At 40.3% G+C, this 18,022-nt stretch overlaps 1 protein-coding gene across 4 annotated transcripts in view; it reads right to left on the bottom strand.

Annotated features, from left to right (window-relative positions):
- The window catches only part of Fam168a (family with sequence similarity 168 member A), a 58,368-nt gene that overhangs the window by 23,726 nt on the left and 16,620 nt on the right, over nt 1-18,022 (bottom strand). For all 4 annotated transcript variants that reach the window (XM_036187194.1, XM_036187212.1, XM_036187203.1 and 1 more), the window contains exon 2: nt 4,525-4,605. In XM_036187194.1, the coding sequence (XP_036043087.1) occupies nt 4,525-4,605 (81 nt within the window). The remainder of the gene's footprint in view (nt 1-4,524; nt 4,606-18,022) is intronic.

The raw sequence follows: 18,022 nt of genomic DNA, 5'->3' as shown, positions 1-18,022 counted from the left end.
AATAGTCAGACCTGTGAAGGTAAAGGTCAGCATCACAAAATATGAAACAGACCCGGTTATGAGTATGTAAGCATGAGGGCATGTGTGTGCATGCGTGTGTGTGCATGCACGCATCTCAAAAGGGAAAGAGGGATCTCCCTAAAAATCACACAAACATCTGAAACAATTTCAGTCTGATACCTCTTCTTTCCTTCCCTTCCTTCCTGATTTTGGGGTAAAGATGGCCTTGAACTCCTGATCTGCCTGTCTCCAACTCCCAAGTGTAAGGATAAATAGGTGTATGTCACTACACCTGGCCAGTGTGGGGCTAACACAATGCACTAGTACTATCCTTTATTGTGGATTTCTGAGCAAATGGTTTGGCTTAATCGTAGATTAGAAATATGTTGACTTTTTAAAGTATTAATCAGGTTGGATAAAGGCTTATTATTATTATTATTATTATTATTATTATTATTATTTCACCTTACTATTGAAACGTAATACTCTACCTACACCGGCAGCTTTCCAAGCTGTCCATGTTTTTAACAATCTCAGACTCCCCTCTGCACTACCTTCTTCTCCAGCCTGCCTGTTCCTGTCGAACACCCCAGTGCTTCTTCCTACTGCCTCAGCAGCAACAGGTGGTTAAGAGTTCAGGTACCATGGAGGATGCCAGAATGCAGTTCTAGTTGCTGAATTTCTCTAAGTTTCTATTTTCCCAGTTGGAAATTGTAAAAAACAAAGTACTCAGTTTGTTGTAATAAAAAACAAATTAATATCCATAAAGAGCTTCAAATTGTTGCTGACACAAAGGAAACATTGAATTAATTGTAGTTTTCTGTTTTTGTTATTTTAAGGGTCTCATTACGTAGACCTCGCTGGCCTGGAACTCACTATATAAGACCAAGCTAACCTGAAACTCACTCACAGAGATCTACTTGCTTCTGCCTTCCAAATGCTGGGATAAAAGGCATGCACTACCATGCCTGGTCTTTAATAGAGTATTTTATTCCTGCCAATTACTTGCCAAATTGATCCTTAAATAATCCTAAAATCTCTCATCAGAAATGCTGAATACTATGAGAAAGTAGCTCACCACTAGGGATTAGAGCCTGAACCAACTCGTCTTCAAATGAGTGCTAGTCCTGAGCTGCCAGACACCATGAGGCGCTCTACCTCCTCCAGTCCCTCAACTTTCCAAACAAGGAAGGGAACTGAAACAGGAGCCCTGTGTGCCAGCTGCTGGGAAGCCTAGCGCTGTGCTGCTCTGCACCTGTGACTTGTCTTCTACTTGCTCCTTCCCAAAAGTGTACACTTAATCACACTGACACCCCAAACGCCCTTCACCTGCACATCCCCTTCCACACTGTGCCTTTTTTCCTTTTCTTGGTGGTTGAGTTTCTGGAAAGCATGCTGTACATCACTTCTCCTGACTTGTTCACTGCCCTCTGCTTTCCAGTCTTACAGCCCCCTGACCTCAGTGAGTGAAGACAACAACTCTTCTGTGTTCATGACCTCACCGGAACTTCTGCCACAACTCACCTCCCCTATTTTAGGCTAGTTTACAAAGCCAACTCACAGATTTCACAGTACTTGGATTGAAAACACTTTGGTACTGTGATATTTCATAATGTTCTCTTAGTTTTTAAGACAGAACTCACTAGTTTGATTTTTTTATCAGATAATTTGTGTAGCCTTTATATCATAGCTGCCTACTATTTCAGATCTGGGGTAGTGGAATAATGTATCTTACTTACTAAAGGAAATAGAAAAATCAATACCGAGCTGTCATTAAAAGACAGTAAAGCTGGGGTTTGGGGGGGTGTATATGGAGGAAGGAGGATGTGACATTTAAGGTCTTTCCAAATTTGTTCTTTGTAGTCTGTAGTTCAGATTCACCCAGTCCCTCTCAGTCTATGCTTCAGCCATTTCTGCTAGTCTTAGGCTCAGCAGGTCATTGTTCCCCTTAAAAAAACCTCTTTCGGGGCAGTAATGGCAGCTTCTTCAAATGAGCATCACCCACAGTAACTTCTAGAATGGTTAAGGCTTGTATAATTAATTAATAGGGCCCAAATAAACACCTGTTGTGTTGGTTAATTTGGCTGGATTAAGAAACATCTAGAAACCTAGTAAAGCACACCTCTAGGTGTAGTGTAAAGGTGTTTCTAGAGATGACTAGGTCAAGAGAGCTTTGACCTAATGAATCATTTAATCCACTTATGCATTCCAAATTGGAATAGATTATGAGGAAATGGTAGAATGTCCTGTCTAGAGGGAGGAAGCAGGTCACGGGTGTGCCCTTCAGGGCTGTATCTTGCCCAGGTTCCATTATATTACCACTTTCTACTTCCTGTCAGCCATGAAGTGAACAGCTCCCTTCTGCCACACATTTCCAGCACCATGATGTTCTCCCCAAGCACATGAGACCAAGAGACTATTAGCTGAATCTTGTGAAATGACAAACTAAAACATATTTTTCTTCACTTGAGTTGTTTTCACAGGTGTTTTGATCATAGGACAAAAGTAACAGTGCAGGACATGTCTATCATTACTTACTATGCATAAATAATTTCTTTAGGGGGTTGGCATGTTCTCATGTAGCTCAGGCTAGCTTTGCATTTGTTGTGTAGCAAAGGCTACATTTCAACTTTTGATCTTCTGCCTCTATCTCCCAAGTATTGATATTACAGATGTTTTCCACCATGCCTTCTTAGAATAGTCTGTGGCTGCACAAACAAGCCAAGCCAAAAGAAAAATAAATGAGGGAGCTGCCTGTAACTTCAAAGCATGTATGTAATATGATAATAATTCTAGGGCTCAAATATAGGTCTACAAATACAGCCCATGTTCTTTTCTGTTGTAAACACCTCAGAAAAAAAAGAGATGGCTGCAGAATGAGTACCAGATTGGCACAGAAAAGCACAAGACGGGAAATCTGCTCAAGATCCTAGTCTATAAGCTATTGTCAGTTAATGGGTAATGTGGGATGGTACAGCTCTTCTCCAGGATGTCTTAATCACAAAGGAGGTTGAATTAAAGAATCCCTGGGGGCTTTTCAATTCCATAATATTCACTAAACAAGAAAATGGGGGGTTGGGGATTTAGCTCAGTTGTAGAGCACTTGCCTAGAAAGCACAAGGCCTTGGGTTCGGTCCTCAGCTGGGGTGTGGGGGGGTATATATGGAGGAAGGAGGATGTGACATTTAAGGTCTTTCCAAATTTGTTCTTTGTAGTCTGTAGTTCAGATTCACCCAGTCCCTCTCAGTCTATGCTTCAGCCATTTCTGCTAGTCTTAGGCTCAGCAGTCAGGTCCCACGCCTCCACTGTGCCTTTATAAGCATGCTCTGCCCTGTACTGTGCCCTCCTCCCCTGTGTGCTTCTAAAGGCACCTCCTACTTCTGCCTGCCTCAAGTCTCCACTGTTAGTTCCTTTGTGAAGTCCCTACTATCACCTTCAGGAAGACTGGTTCTGCATCTGTTCTAATATGTGTTCTTTATATATTACTTAATGTATTGTAGTACAATTCATCATTATTAATATGCCAGGGTTCAAAATTAACTAGGAGCTCCTTCAGGCAAAGATGACAACTTTTACTTTTTCTATCTCAGTATAGAGGACATTCAACAAATGCTTAGTGAGTGATTAAAGAATTTATGGAAAACCATCTGCAACCCTAAGGTAAGTGGTTACATGTGAATTCTGGAAAGTGAGGTGACTTGTCCAAGGCTATATACCTAGGGAGAAGACTAATCAGGTTTCAAACCCAGGACTTCCAAACCATAGTGCCCATTCCTTCTTCTGATCATAGGTGTTAAGCTCTGACTGAGCCCAGGAGTTAGATCAGTGGTTAAGAGACCAGTAACACTCCTGGCCCCAAAACAGGAAGAAGAAGAAAAAAAAAAAGAAAGATCTTTTCAATATTTCCTTTCAGTTTTTTTGTTTTTGTTTTTTGATTTCTTTCTTACTATGAACTCAAGCTGGCCTCAGACTGTGGCCTAAGCCTCCAAGTGCAGACATACACGTATATGCCATCGTGTCTAGCACCTCCTTCAGTATTTCAAACCCATTTCAATCTCTCTGTTGAAGACGTGTTTCTGAAAAACAAGTAAACTGTCTCAGCCTGTAAAAAGGCTTTTTACTCTGGTGGCAAGTCTCTCACTCTATTCCAAACTTACACCCCAGAGGGAGAGGGAAGGAGAAGGAAGGGAATGGAGGGAGGGAGGGAGATAGAGAGTGATTCCCAATGGCAGCCTCAGGCTGAGGGAAACTTCAATTTGGACACTGCTTGAGAGAGATGAAGCAGTCTCGTATATTTGAGCACAGGAGAAAGGGGCCACCCTCAAGTCCCAGGGACAATGAAGGGACTCTACCCCCACCCCAAGGTTGTCCTGCCCCAGTTCCCAGAGGGGATTCCAAAGAGAATCGAGCCAGAACTGGCTGACTCCAGGGCAGTCTGAAAAGAAGGGCCAACCGGAGGATTTGTTTTTACAAATGGAGGCCTGCTTCCACCCCCTCACCACTGCGCTCCCACTTGTTGCTTACCTGGAGCATAACTGGGGCTGTTGGTCGGGTAGAGGCTGGGATTGTAGGCAGGGGCAGCTGCCGGGTAGGCTGTGGGGTAACCTACAAAGACATATAAGAAAAGCCTCATTTAGTTAGGCAAGGGGACTAGGGAGGATTGGCTTTCAGTCTCTTCACAGGCTATTTCTGAATATATATACAGTGATCAGAAAATTAACTCATATACTATTTGGGCAATTCAGAACACTTCATTACTTTCTTAGTGTTATACAACTGTCCTAAAAAACGTTTCTACCATCTCAAATTGAAACTCTGTAACCACTGGTAACTCCCAAGCCTCTAGTCCTCACTGGTAATCTAAGCTACTTTTAAAAAGTTATTTCTAGAATTCATTTCTAAAGAAATAATCAGAGTCTGGGCTGGAAAGATGGCTTAATGGTTACAAGCACTGGCTGCTCTGCCAATGCTGTGGGTTCAATTCTTAGCACCCACGTGGCAGCTCACAACCATGTAAAACTCCAGTCTCAGGTGATCTGACATTCTCTTCCAGCCTCTGTGGGCACCAGGCATGCATATGATGCACAGACATACATACAGGTAAAATAACTATCTACATAAAAATAAATAAATAAAATTTTGAAAAAAGGTATCTCCAAGATTTTTTTAGTTTTTTTCCCCAGGTTTTAAAACCTTTTACTTGTATATTTTTAAATGTATACTCTAATTAAATTAAAGTCACTTGAACATAAACAAATTGGCACCAGGGGCTGGAGACATGGCTCAGTGGTTAAGAGCACTGACTGCTCTTCCAGAGGACCCAGGTTCAACTCCCAGCAACCACATGGCAGCTCACAACTGCCTGTAACTCCAAGATCTGACAGCCTCACCCAAACATACATGGCAAGCAAAACACCAATGCACATAAAAATAAAAATAAATAAATTATTTTAAAAATTGGCACTGTATTTTACAGACCTCAGAACACCTTAGGCCTCTAGCATTTTACTTGAGATTTTTAACAACTCTCATCCATCTTCTTCCTTTACCAGCACGCAAGTTCTCCTTTCCTGCCAGCCAGACTGCCAGGCCAGCCTTCACTGTCGGGGCTATTCTTTTTTTTTCTTATTATTAAATTAAATTAACTAATTTTATTTTTCGAGACAGGGTTTCTCTGCATGGCTTTGGAGCGCCTATCCTGGAACTTGCTCTGTAGACCAGGCTGGCCTAGAACTCACAGAGCTCCGCCTGCCTCTGCCTCCCAAGTGCCGGGATTAAAGGCGTGTGCCACCACCGCCCAGCACTGCTTGATTCTCTAATGTCATTTAAACTTGACCCAAACCTCTTTGCTGCTCAGAAAATCAAACAGCTAAAAGTACTACAATTGGAGGCTGGAGAGATGGCTCAGCAGTTAAGAGCACTGGATGCTCTTCCAGAGGATGTGGGTTCAATTCCCAGAGCAACTAACAACTATCTGTAGCTCTAGTTCCACAGGATCTGGTGCCTCTTCTGGCTTCTGTCTGCAGTGCATAGACATATATATATAGGCAAAATATTTATACACACAAATTAATCAATTAATAAAAAAGGAAATAAAATCAGGTAGGTTTGTCTCTTACATGGATTCTATTTCCTATCAAGATGGCAATTATGAAAATGGGGCTCAGACTAGGACAACAGTGTGGAATGGTAAGAAATGGCCTGGGAAAAGTCCTCACATACTTTACTACAATACATCCAGTAAGACAATCAAGCTCAACTTGTACTAGCAGTGTGTAAGTGGCACCTAACTACTCCCTGCAGTTTTTAGCAGCTCATTGGTATTCTGACAAACAGTGGAAAATTGGTTTGAGAAGTCAAAGATTAACTCCCTAAATCCCTAAATGCTTCTTTGGGATCTGTAAATATTGGAGCTTTAATAATGTATCTTTGTTAATATGCTGTTGCAGAAATCCTTTGAATTCCAAAGAAAATACATCACTCTACCCTGATATGCTTTAGAACTGAAGTAGCCAACTTGTCACTTAATTACCAATCTAGAGATGTGCCACTTCTCAAGAAGAGAGTCAAGGGATGTAATCTGGAAAGCTAAGTGACTGAAATCTACATTCAGCTTCCGGTAAGAGACTGTATGCCACAGTCAATCATGTTTCTATTTTGTCATTTCAGATGACTTTTACTTTAGAGGAAAATTACAGGATCATCCTTCAGTGTTTCTATTTATTTATTTGTTTATTGATTGATTGATTGATTGACGGGGTCTCACTATGTAGCTCTGGCTGTCCTGAAATTCACTTTGTAGACCAGGCTGTGGCCTCAAATTTACAGAGATCCACCTGCCTCTGCCTCTAAGTACTGGGATTAAAGACATGTACCACCACAACCACCTAAATTGTTCCATGTTTCTAATTAAGAGTTATTATTTACTTTATTTATTTTGAAGCAGGGAACCCCAGGATGGCCAAGAACTCATGGTATCCCAGGTTGGTCTGGAATTCATGATTTTCTGGCTTCAGCCTTCTGAAGGCATTATAAGTAGAAATGGTAAGAAATAAAATACTAGAATGTGTGCCCCTTCCCACTATGTATGTGTGTGTGTGTTTGTGTGTGTGTGTGTGTACACATGTGCAAGTATGTGCATGTGTGCACCTGTGTGTAGGTCCCAACAGAGACTAGAAAGAGCTATCAGATCTCATGGAGCTGGAGTTACAAGTAGTTGTGAGCTACCAGATATGGATGCTGGGAGTCAAACTTGGGTCATCTAGAAGACCAGTAAGTACTCTTAATCACTGAACTATTAGAGCCATGCAGATCTCTGTGAGTTCGAGGCCAGCCTGGTCTACAGAGCGAGATCCAGGACAGGCACCAAAACTACACCAAGAAACCCCGTCTGGAAAACCATCCCCCCACATACAATCATTGAACTATTTCTCCAGCCCTTCTAAATTAAAAAAAAAAAAATGTGAGTGTGGGGGTGGGGGTGGGGTAATGTGCATTTGTGCATGTGCCACAGCACGCATGTGGAGGTCAGAAGATAGCTTTAAGGAGTCAGTTCTCTCTCGTTCCACCATGTGGACCACAGGAATAAAACCACAGGTCTTTACTCTTGGCTGCATGGAGTACCTTCATTTATGCCATCTCACTGGCCCAGAACTGGAAGTCTTATCATAACATTAGGTAAGAGAAGTAAACGGTTCCAAATAGTAAAAGAAGAGCCAAGGATCACCACAAGACTAGTAGAGATTTAAAAAACAAATCCAGTAAAAATTTCAAAATATAAAAATCAACATATAAAATTTAGTAGCACTCTCTTATATATCAGTATTCCAGATTTGCTGGAAATTAAATCAAGAAAGCAATCTCATTCACAATAGTTATAAAAATAAAAAATAGGAGACCGATCATCCAGTAGCTGGGTAGTCCTTGGCCCAGCGAGCTGGGACATGCAGTGCAACAGCACAGACGAGAGAGAGATGCCTCCTCACAAGTGACCTTCACACACACACACACACACACACACACACACGCACGCACGCACGCACAGCGGCTCTTGTGCTCCCACTCTGTTCTACACATCACACACACACACATTTCTTAAAAATGAAAATGACTATTGTATCCTCAATGCAAAGACTTCTGCCATTAACAAAACAAAACAGAACAAAACAAAACAATAACAACAACAACAACAACAACAACAAAAACCCCTCTTTATTCTTTCAAAATACAAAAGAAGAGAGCAAGGAAAAAAAGAAAAATTAATTCTATCATGTTCTGGTTGGGCACTTCTTTACTGATTTAATCTCCACCCCCAACTCTACAAAATGTATTATTAGCTCCATTTCTCAGATGAAGATACTGGGACAAATCTTACACAACTAATGAGTAGACTGGAGACAGAACTGAGGCCTGAATGAAACAAAGTCCATCCTAACCCTCCTTCCCACCCTTCCTGTTCTGGCTAGTTTTATGTCAACTTGACACAAGCAAGAGTCAGCAGAGAAAATGACTTGAGAAAATGCCTCCATAAGATCCAGCTGTAAGCCAGTTTCTTAACTAGAAATTGATGGAGAGGGCACAGCCCGTTGTGGGTAGTTCTAACCCAAGGCTAGTGGTCCTAGGTTCTATAAGAAAGCAGGCTGGCCAGGCAGTGGTGGCACATGCCTTTAATCCCAGCACTTGGGAGGCAGAGGCAGGCGGATCTCTATGAGTTCGAGTTCCAGGACAGCCAGAGCTGTTATACAGAGAAATCCTGTCTTGAAAAAAAAAAAAAAAATACAAAACAAAAAAGCAAGCAAGCAAGCAGGTTGAATAAGCCAGTAAGCAGCACCCTTCTACAATCTCTGCATCAGCTCCTGCCTCTAGGTTCCTGCCCTGTTTGAGTTACTGTGCTGACTTCCTTCAAAGATAAAACAGTGATACGTAAGTGTAAGTCAACCAAATAAACCCTTTCCTCCCCAAGTTGCCTTGGTAGTTGCTTTGGTCATGGTGTCTCATCACAGCAATAGTAACCCAAACTAGAACACATCCTAAAGCTTGAGTCTATTCAGTGTAACCTCTAGATCTGACTCCTGCTTACTTGGTCAAAATTTTTTACATTTCATCTTCAAAACTAGAAAAACAGTTATTTTGGAGAGTAAAAAATGGGGAGGTGGGGAGGAGGCTGTTTTTGGACAGTCTCGACCCTGGCTGTTCTGGAGTTCTCTACATAGATCAGAGTGGCCTCTGCCTCAGAGTCAATTTGTTCAAAGATGCTTCTAGTTTAGTTTTTTGGTTTTTTTTTTTAAAGATTTATTTACTTATTATGTATACAGCAAGTATGATTGCAGGCCAGAAGAGGGCACCAGATCTCATTGCAGATGGTTGGTTGTGAGCCACCATGTGGTTGCTGGGAATTGAACTCAGGACCTCTGGAAGAGCAGCTAGTGCTCTTAACCTCTGAGCCATCTCTCAGCCCCTAGTTTTGTTTTGTTTTGTTTTTTATTGTTGTTGTTTTTGTTTTGTTTTAAAGACTATTTTGTTTCCCACTTGGAGTCTTTTTTTAATTAATTAATTATTTTTTCTATTATCAGCTTGATACAGTATAAATTCTTATCAATAGTGAAATGTTTCATTGAGGCTTGCTCAGTAATTGAGTAAAACCAAAACTTATAAGCCACAGTCATCCTAGGGTCCCTCCATGGTTCTGTGGGTTGCAGTCTGATTGTTCTTTGCTTTATATCTAGTATCCACTTATGAGTTGAGTACATACCATGTTTGTCCTTCTGGGTTTGGGTTACCTCATTCAGGATGATATTTTCTAGTTCCATCCTTTGCTTGCAAATTTCATGCTGTCATTGTTTTTCTCTGCTGAGTAGTACTCTATTGTGTATATGTACCACATTTTCTTAATCCATTCTTCAGTTGATAGGCATCTAGGTTGTTTCCAGGTTCTGTCTTTTATGAATAGTGCTGCTATGAACATAGTTGAGCACGTATCTTTGTGGTATGATTGAGCATTCCTTGTATATATGCCCAAGAGTGGTATGGCTGGGTGTTGAGGTAGATCGATTCCCAATTTTCTGAGAAACCGCCATACTGATTTCCACAGTGGTTGTACAAGTTTGCATTCCCACCAACAGTGGAGGAGTGTTCCCTTTGCTCTGCATCCTCTCCAACACTGACTGTCATTAGTGTTTTTAATCATAGCCATTCTGACAGGTGTAAGGTGGTATCTCAGAGTCGTTTTGATTTGCATTTCTCTGATGATTAAGGATGTTGAGCTTTTCTTTAAACGTCTTTCGGCCATCTGTGATTCTTCTTTTGAGATTCTCTGTTTAGCACATTTTTTAATTGGATTGTTCAGAATTTTGATGTCTAGTTTCTTGAGTTCTTTATATACTTTGGGGATCAGTCCTCTGTCAGATGTGGGGTTGGTGAAGATCTTTCCCACTTGGAGTCCTGAATACAGGTCACACTCCTATTATTAAGATGTATCATGCAAGCACCGAATTACAGAGTTGGAAGAGGTTTTGGAGATGACTGAGTCCATCTGCCATCAGCACAGGAATGTAACAGAGCTTCTGAGGCAGCCTTTCTAATGAAATGCTAAGAACTTCTTCAGGTAGTCAGATCTGTTGGAGAGTTCTGAAGGCTGAAATTCTTGACTTGAATCTTACTCTGTATGTCTTCTCAGTCACTGGTCCAACCATTCTGCCCTCACAGCACATCTGTCCCCTCTGCTCTCACACAGCCTCAGAGATATATGAGGGCATCAGATATTCTGATAATGCTTTCTAGAACAAATCTTTAACACCCAGTTCTCTCAGCCTTGCCTTCTAGCTGCTCAACTCTGATTAGACTTCAAATTCCTTTCCCTTAACAATTAAAATATTCTTCTTCCCTCATTCACTTTCCTACTGATGTTTTCCCCCCTGATTTGAAAAAAAAAAGTTAATTGAACTGACATAACTAGACTCTGATGATGGTGGTCAGAGAAAATTCAAAGTGATTTCTCCACATTTCCTCATCATTGCTAGGGTTAATCTCCACTATCACCTGCCTAGATTTAGAATCACATGGAAATACGTCTGATTATATCTAGGAGGGTGTTTCCAGAAAGGTTTAAGTGAAGAGAGGAGTCCTACCCTGAGCGTTGGATGAATAAAAAGGAGAAAGTAAACTGATGACCAGCATCCATCTCACTCTGGGTTCTGACTGAATACCTTACACCCCTCCTGCCCAAATCTGCCCACCGTGATGGACTGTACTCTGGAACTGCTAGCCAAAACGAGCCCTTCTTTCCTAAATTGCTTTTGTCAGGTATTTTCAAGTAAACAAATATAATGACAGTCTCCACCACCACCATAATAGTTAGCAGATAGCAAATGCTTACTCTGTAACAGCAAGGTACTAGGTACTTCCTTTCTAGAGAATTTAATAGTCTAATGGGGAAATAACATGGACCACACAAAATAATCTATAGGCAAAACATATCATCTAAATGCTGAGGAAATGAAAAATGGGTTTGGGAAAATTGGGAATAGCTTACCATGGAAAGAAATCAATCAATTAATCAATCAATCTCTCTTTCGTTTTGTTTTTGTTTGTTTGTTTATTTGTTTTTTCAAGACAGGGTTTCTCTGTGTATCTTTGGATCCTATCCTGGAACTCATTTTGTAGACCAGGCTGGCCTCAAACTCACAGAGATCCACCTGCCTCTGCCTCTCGATTGCTAGGATTAAAGGCATGCACCACCACCACCCAGCTGAAAGAAATCTTTTAGCCTGAACAGTGAATGGGAAGAGGTTGTCAGATTTATGGGGTAGAGAGTGTTTTGCCTGCATATATGATGCTTGTGCATCATCTGTATGCCTGGTGCCTGTGGAGGCCAGAAGAGGGTACTGGGTTCTTTGGAACTCAAGTTACTGATGGTTGTGAACTGACGTGTAAGTACTGGGAGTTAACTGGGTCCCGTGGAAGAGCAGCCTGTGTTCTTAACTGCTGAGCCATCTCCCCAGCCCAGTATACTCATTTATGCAGTATAGAAATGTATGTCCCAGTTATAGAAAGGACAAACAGTTCAGTATGGCTGAAGTTTACATTATATAATGGCAGTAAGTGAAAATGTAGATTGAGGTGCAGACTAGATAAAGAGATGAATGCTAAGAAATGAATTTATTACTCAAATAATAGGAAACCTTTGGAGGGTTTTATATTTGAGAGTTTCAAGTTTGTACTATATAAAAACTACCCTAGCAGCAGAATGGAAGGGGTTTTGGCATGGGAAGACCAGAAAATGAAGGTCTCTGATAGGAAGTTACTGTTATAGGCCAAAGGAAAAACTCAAAACAATGGAATAAAGAAGAGAGTTAAACTCAGAGACATTAAGGACCTATAAAGTCTGATCCTGATAGTAAAATCTTGTTTTTAGTGTCATGTGCTAAGAAGCTGCAGAACTAGATGGGAAACATCCTAGCTGCAGGGTTTGCAGACTTTTCTCTGTGTCAACACATGAAAATGGTAAATTGAATGGGCTCTGATCTGTTAGTTCCAGAAAAATGGCTCAATCTGAGGTTCTTATTAGCGGAGAGGCCAAACTGCTGAGTGGGCTAGACAGGTGAGAATACAGGTCAGGCCTAACAGAAGGAGGCCTGTAGTGCTGGCTTTGGGCCCATTCACCAGACCTGAATCATAGGCAGTCAGTATATGGGATTCAAGGCCCACACAGCCAGCCTCACACAGGATTTGGCAAGCTCTAGAGCAGTGGTTCTAAACCTGTAGGTTGTGATCCCTTGGGGCCCGAAAGAAATTTTCACAGGGGTCACAGATCAGATATAGATATACTGCATATCAAATATTTACATTACAATCAATAACTGTAGCAAAATTGCAGTTAGGAAATAGCAATAATTTAATGGTTGGGGGTCACCACAATACAAGAAACTGTGTTAAAGGGTGGCAGCTTTAGGAAGGTTGAGAACCACTGCTCTAGAGGAGCTATAAAGGATGTTAACTATGAGTGCTCAGTGCAAAGCTACTGCTCTGAGGAAGATATCCAGTGCTGAGCTGTACCAAAACAGCATCACATCTTCAAGGAAAGCATGTGCACCCATTGTAAGAGCCACCCACTTCCAGATCACTCACTCCACTAAGTCTCAGTTGAAAAGGATGCTAAAATCTGAGGCAGGCTTATATGGTCATGTCTTTGATATAAAGACAGTACCATTACTACCATTAAAATATATAGAAATATATACATATATATAATATATAGAAATATATATCAAAATATAATTGTTCTAGGTAAGTACAGAAGGCCAAATTGTGCTGTTCCTCGGGGTAAAATTCTTTAACCAATCTAAAAATATCTCTTAAGAGTTCTCATCCACTGGAATGAAGAAAGGTTAATAGAAAGCAGACAGCCTATTATCCTATCTTCAAACAGGGAATGCTTTCCCTTTATTCCCTATATACGAAAGCACTTGAGAAGTATTCAACATGAAAGGCTGTTAGTGAAAGGTCTCTGACCTCTGTGCAATTATTTTCTAAACACATAAAAGAGCAAGGTCAATTTTACAAATTGATGGTTTGGTCCATGAATCTCTTTTGGAGGACAACTTCACAGGTTGACTATTTTATTTCATTATTTTATTTAAAGAGATGCCTCAAAGGGGAAACTATTGTTCACGTTTAAAAAATAGTTTTCCATATAAAAAAATAAGTTAGACCTCTCCTTCCCTGCATACATTCTCTGATTTTAGAAATAAAACAAGCACATCTACAATCTCACAACCAAGAAGTTGAGGTAGGTAGATCAGAAGTTCAAGACCAGCCTGGGTTACATAGTGAGAGTAAAGCCATTCTGAGCTACAGAGCAAGCCCTATCTCAAAAATACAAAACAAAATCAATTTTTTCTTTTTGGTTTTTCAAAACAGGGTTTCTCTGTGTAACAGTCCTGCTGTCCTGGAACTCGCTTTGTAGACCAGGCTGGCCTTGAACTCACTGAGATCCACCTTCCTCTGCCTCCAGAGTGCTGGGATTAAAGGTGGGCGGCGGCGGCGGCGGCGGCGGCGGCGGCGGCGGCGGCGGCGGCGGCGGCACCACCACCCGACAAAACAAAACACTTAAGCTGGTAGTACCTGTCTATTCCAGCATCCAAAAGGCTGAAGTAGGAGAGCTGGGAGCTGGAGGACAACATGAGCTACACAGTGTGACCTCTCACAAACAAACTAAAAATCACACACAAAACAAAACCCTAAAACAATTAGAAAAAAGCAGAAAAATGGTACTTCTTGGATAAGACAAAAAGGAAGAATCATAAATAGCCGATAAATCTAAATCACCAAAATATAAAGGTCTGTATGAAAAAAGATGACATTAGGGGGGCGAGCCGGTGTAAAGAAAAAAAAAAAGAAAGAAAATTAACACTACAGAGACAGAAGACACTGTAATACATACCACACAGGACTGAGGTCCAGAATAAAAGCTCAGATTCAACAAGAACTCAAAATCATCTAATAGAATCTAACCAAGCAATTTAGAGAGGGGAAAAAATTAGTTGACTAAGGAGGAGAAAAGGAAAACATATTTAGCCACACTAGTAACTGGTCAAATGCAAATATGAAACAAATTATCATTTCAATCCTATCAGACTAGAAAAGAAAATCAGCAGCAAATGTTGGTAAGCATCTCAAATAATGGCAGTATTTTGTTGAAGAATTTTACATGTATCCAATGGGATATTATTTTCCAATCTTGTGATATGAGTGTCTGGTTTGGGCATCAAGGTAATATTGGCCTTAGAATGAATTAGAACATGTTCTTTTTATGTCCTATATTTTGGAAGAGTTTGTAGTGTTCTCAGAGAACTGAAACTCTTATTTGAATACTTGTTAGACCTCAATCTGGTCTTATCTTTGTGGAAAGTTTCTTGATCTCTAATTATCTTTGTCAAAGATCTATTTAGTTTTTTTTTTTTGGGCAGCGGCAGGGGATTGTTTTCTTTTATTTGTTTTTAATTTTGTCATGAGTCAGTGTTGATAGTTTTGTCTTTCTAGGAATTTGTCCATTTCACTTAGTTGTCTGATATGTTAACATATAATTGCCTCATAGCAATCCCTCACATGTATTTTTATTTCTATATAGCTGGTAGTAATATCTTCTGTATCATTTTTTTAAAAAAATAGAATCTTACTGTTTACCTCAAGCTAACCTTAATTCACCATCCTGCCACAGCCTCCCAAATGCTGGGATTACAGGCATATACATCTCCATATCCTGATCTTTTTAAAAATATTTTTTGTTCTAAGTGTATGAATGTTTTGCCTGCATGTGTGTGCACCATATGCATGTAGTGCCTGAGGAACCCGGAAGACAACATCAGACGGGATTGCCTAGAGTTACAGATGGTTGTGGGTGCTTGAACTCAGGTCCTCTGCAAGAGCAGTCAGTGCTCCTAACCACTGAAATATCTCCCAGTGCTAATTCTGCTAATCTTTTAAAATAACCATTTTTTTTTAGTTAGATTTTCTCTACTTTCTGCTCTATTTTATGGGCTTCTGTCCCAATTTTTAGAATCTTCTCTTCTAGTTATTTAAATTTCACTTCTTCTCTGCCAACGAGTTAACGTGAACCACTGGATTATTAGAGCCCTTGCCCTGGCTTTCCTAAAGGCAGCATCACAGTCCACTCAAAGAACAGGTCTCTCTAGAGCAGACAAACGTGAATTCAAAAGCCAACTACAACATTTACCAGACATTAGATCACAAACTAGTCTTTCCCCTAAATCCTAGGAACACAAATCCCATACAGCAGGCTAGAAAATTGGAATATTCAAAATTCTAAATGCTGTATTCACAATATATCACATAAATATTTGGCAGAGTAGTAGGTACTTTGTTGTTTTGAGACAGGGTCTCTTTATGTATCCTGGGTGTCCTGAAGCTTACTATGTAGACCAGGCTGGCCTCGAATTCACAGAGATCATCCTGCCTCTGTAGGAGGTACTTTAATCTATTTTGGGTCCCTTTTCTTTTTTGTTAAAAATTCCTTGTTGCAAAGCCCATGAATTTTAAGACTAATAGTGAAAATACCAATTGTGGGCTGGTGAGATGGCCCAGTAGTTAAGAGTAAAAGAGTACTTACTGAAGTGCTCTTACAGAAGACCTAAAGTCAATTCCCAGTACTCACACCCAGCAGCTCACAACTGCCTATAACTCCAGATTCTAAGGATCTGACATCCACTTCCAGTTCTTACACACACATGGCATATACTCACACAGACACAATAAATAAAAAAACTTTTTTTTTAAAGTCAATCGTGTGACTTATCAACTGTCTTCCCTCAACCTCACATGGTTCCATGCATTTAAGCCTAGACCCAATCATGACAAAAACAAGATACTAATCAGCTTGGTGATTTTTAAAAAAGCTTTTAATTGTGTGCATCCATAAAAGCACCCTGGCATGCTCATGGAGATCAGAAGACCACTTGCAGAAATCAGTTCTTTCTTTCCACTCTGTGGATCCCAGAAATCAAACTCAGGTCATCAGGCTTAGTAGAAAGAACCATTTCGCTGGCCTATTACCTTAGTGTTTTATGGAAACACTGAACACATTTTTTTGTAGACTGCTATATGTGTTTTTTACATTTTTTTTTTTGGTACATTTAAACTAGGGGGTGGGGCTTTGTGTGTTTTACCAATGACCTACATGCCCAGCATTTTTTTTTTTTTTTTTCTTTTTTTGAGCTGAGGACCAAACTCAGGGCCTTGGGCTTGCTAGGCAAGCACTCTACCACTGAGCTAAATCCCCAACCCTGCCCAGCATTTTTTATTTGTTCAATTTAAAACAGGGTCTCACTACAAAGGTCTGGATAGCTTGGAACTTGCTGTGTAGACCATGCTGGCCTCAAAGCACAGAGATCATCTGCCTGTATCTTCTGAGTGCTTGGATCAAAGACACCACCACCAGCCAGGCCCCCCCCTTTTAAGATTATTTATTTATTTATTTATTTATTTATTTATTTATTTATTTATTTATTATGTATACAGAAGAGGGCACCAGATCTCATTACAGATGGTTGTGAGCCACCATGTGGGTGCTGGGAATTGAACTCAGGACTTCTAGAAGAGCAGTCGGTGCTCTTAACCTCTGAGCCATCTCTCCAGCCCCCAGGGTCCTTTTTAAAAAAGCTATTGTTCAACTCATTGATGAAGTTCTAATAAGTAGGAAATATGTATGGCATGCATAACAAGTGGAAACATAAAGTGTGTAAGTCAAAAACCCCTAGAGTGTATTAGAATTGTAATACCTCTGGGGAAAGGGTGTGCAGAGCTACTAAGTAACCTGGGAAAGACCCTTTCGATCCTTATCAAATTCTCAGTCTGCTTCCTCACCTGAAAAAAACAACAACAACAAAAAAAAAAACACAACACAACACAACCAAAAACCCCTCACATCAGTTACTGTTATAGGAAGCACTCCCATATTTTTTTCACATGTGAAAAAACTGAGGCCCTAAAATGCTAAGTAATTTGTTCATGTTTACATACAGTTGGCAGGTAAGACTTAAGCAACATCTATCTGATAACAATGAGGACAGGAGCTGTTTAATTTTATTTCTGTGAGTTATTTCACCATTTACCCCTTAACACTTAGGGAGATATCAGCTAGACTGATTTTGTATGATGCAAATGATACTGTGCACACTGTTGGATAGAATCAAAGGTGCACTGAAATACAATTTATTCATGGCCTCATCTTAACAGCTGAATAATTAGATCAATCTAATCTGAATTTTACTGCTTGGTTTATTATGACTTAATCAGTTGAAACTGCAACAGGAAATTCAAGAATATTACACAAAGGCAATATGCTGTGTAGAAAAAAAAAAATCTCATCCTGAATAGCTCAAGGATCCCAGGCAAGTTACTTAACTACTCTAAAGATTCCTAGATAGAGTCTAATCCCAACTTTGCCACTTGAAACTAAGAATCCAGTAAAGTTACCTTCATGCTCTGAGCTTCAGCTACTTGATAT

The sequence above is a fragment of the Onychomys torridus genome, chromosome 1 (assembly GCF_903995425.1).
Source record: "Onychomys torridus chromosome 1, mOncTor1.1, whole genome shotgun sequence".
Lineage (NCBI taxonomy): Eukaryota > Metazoa > Chordata > Mammalia > Rodentia > Cricetidae > Onychomys > Onychomys torridus.
The sequence above is the reverse complement of the archived record's forward strand: the minus strand, read 5'-3'. Positions and strand labels throughout refer to the sequence as shown.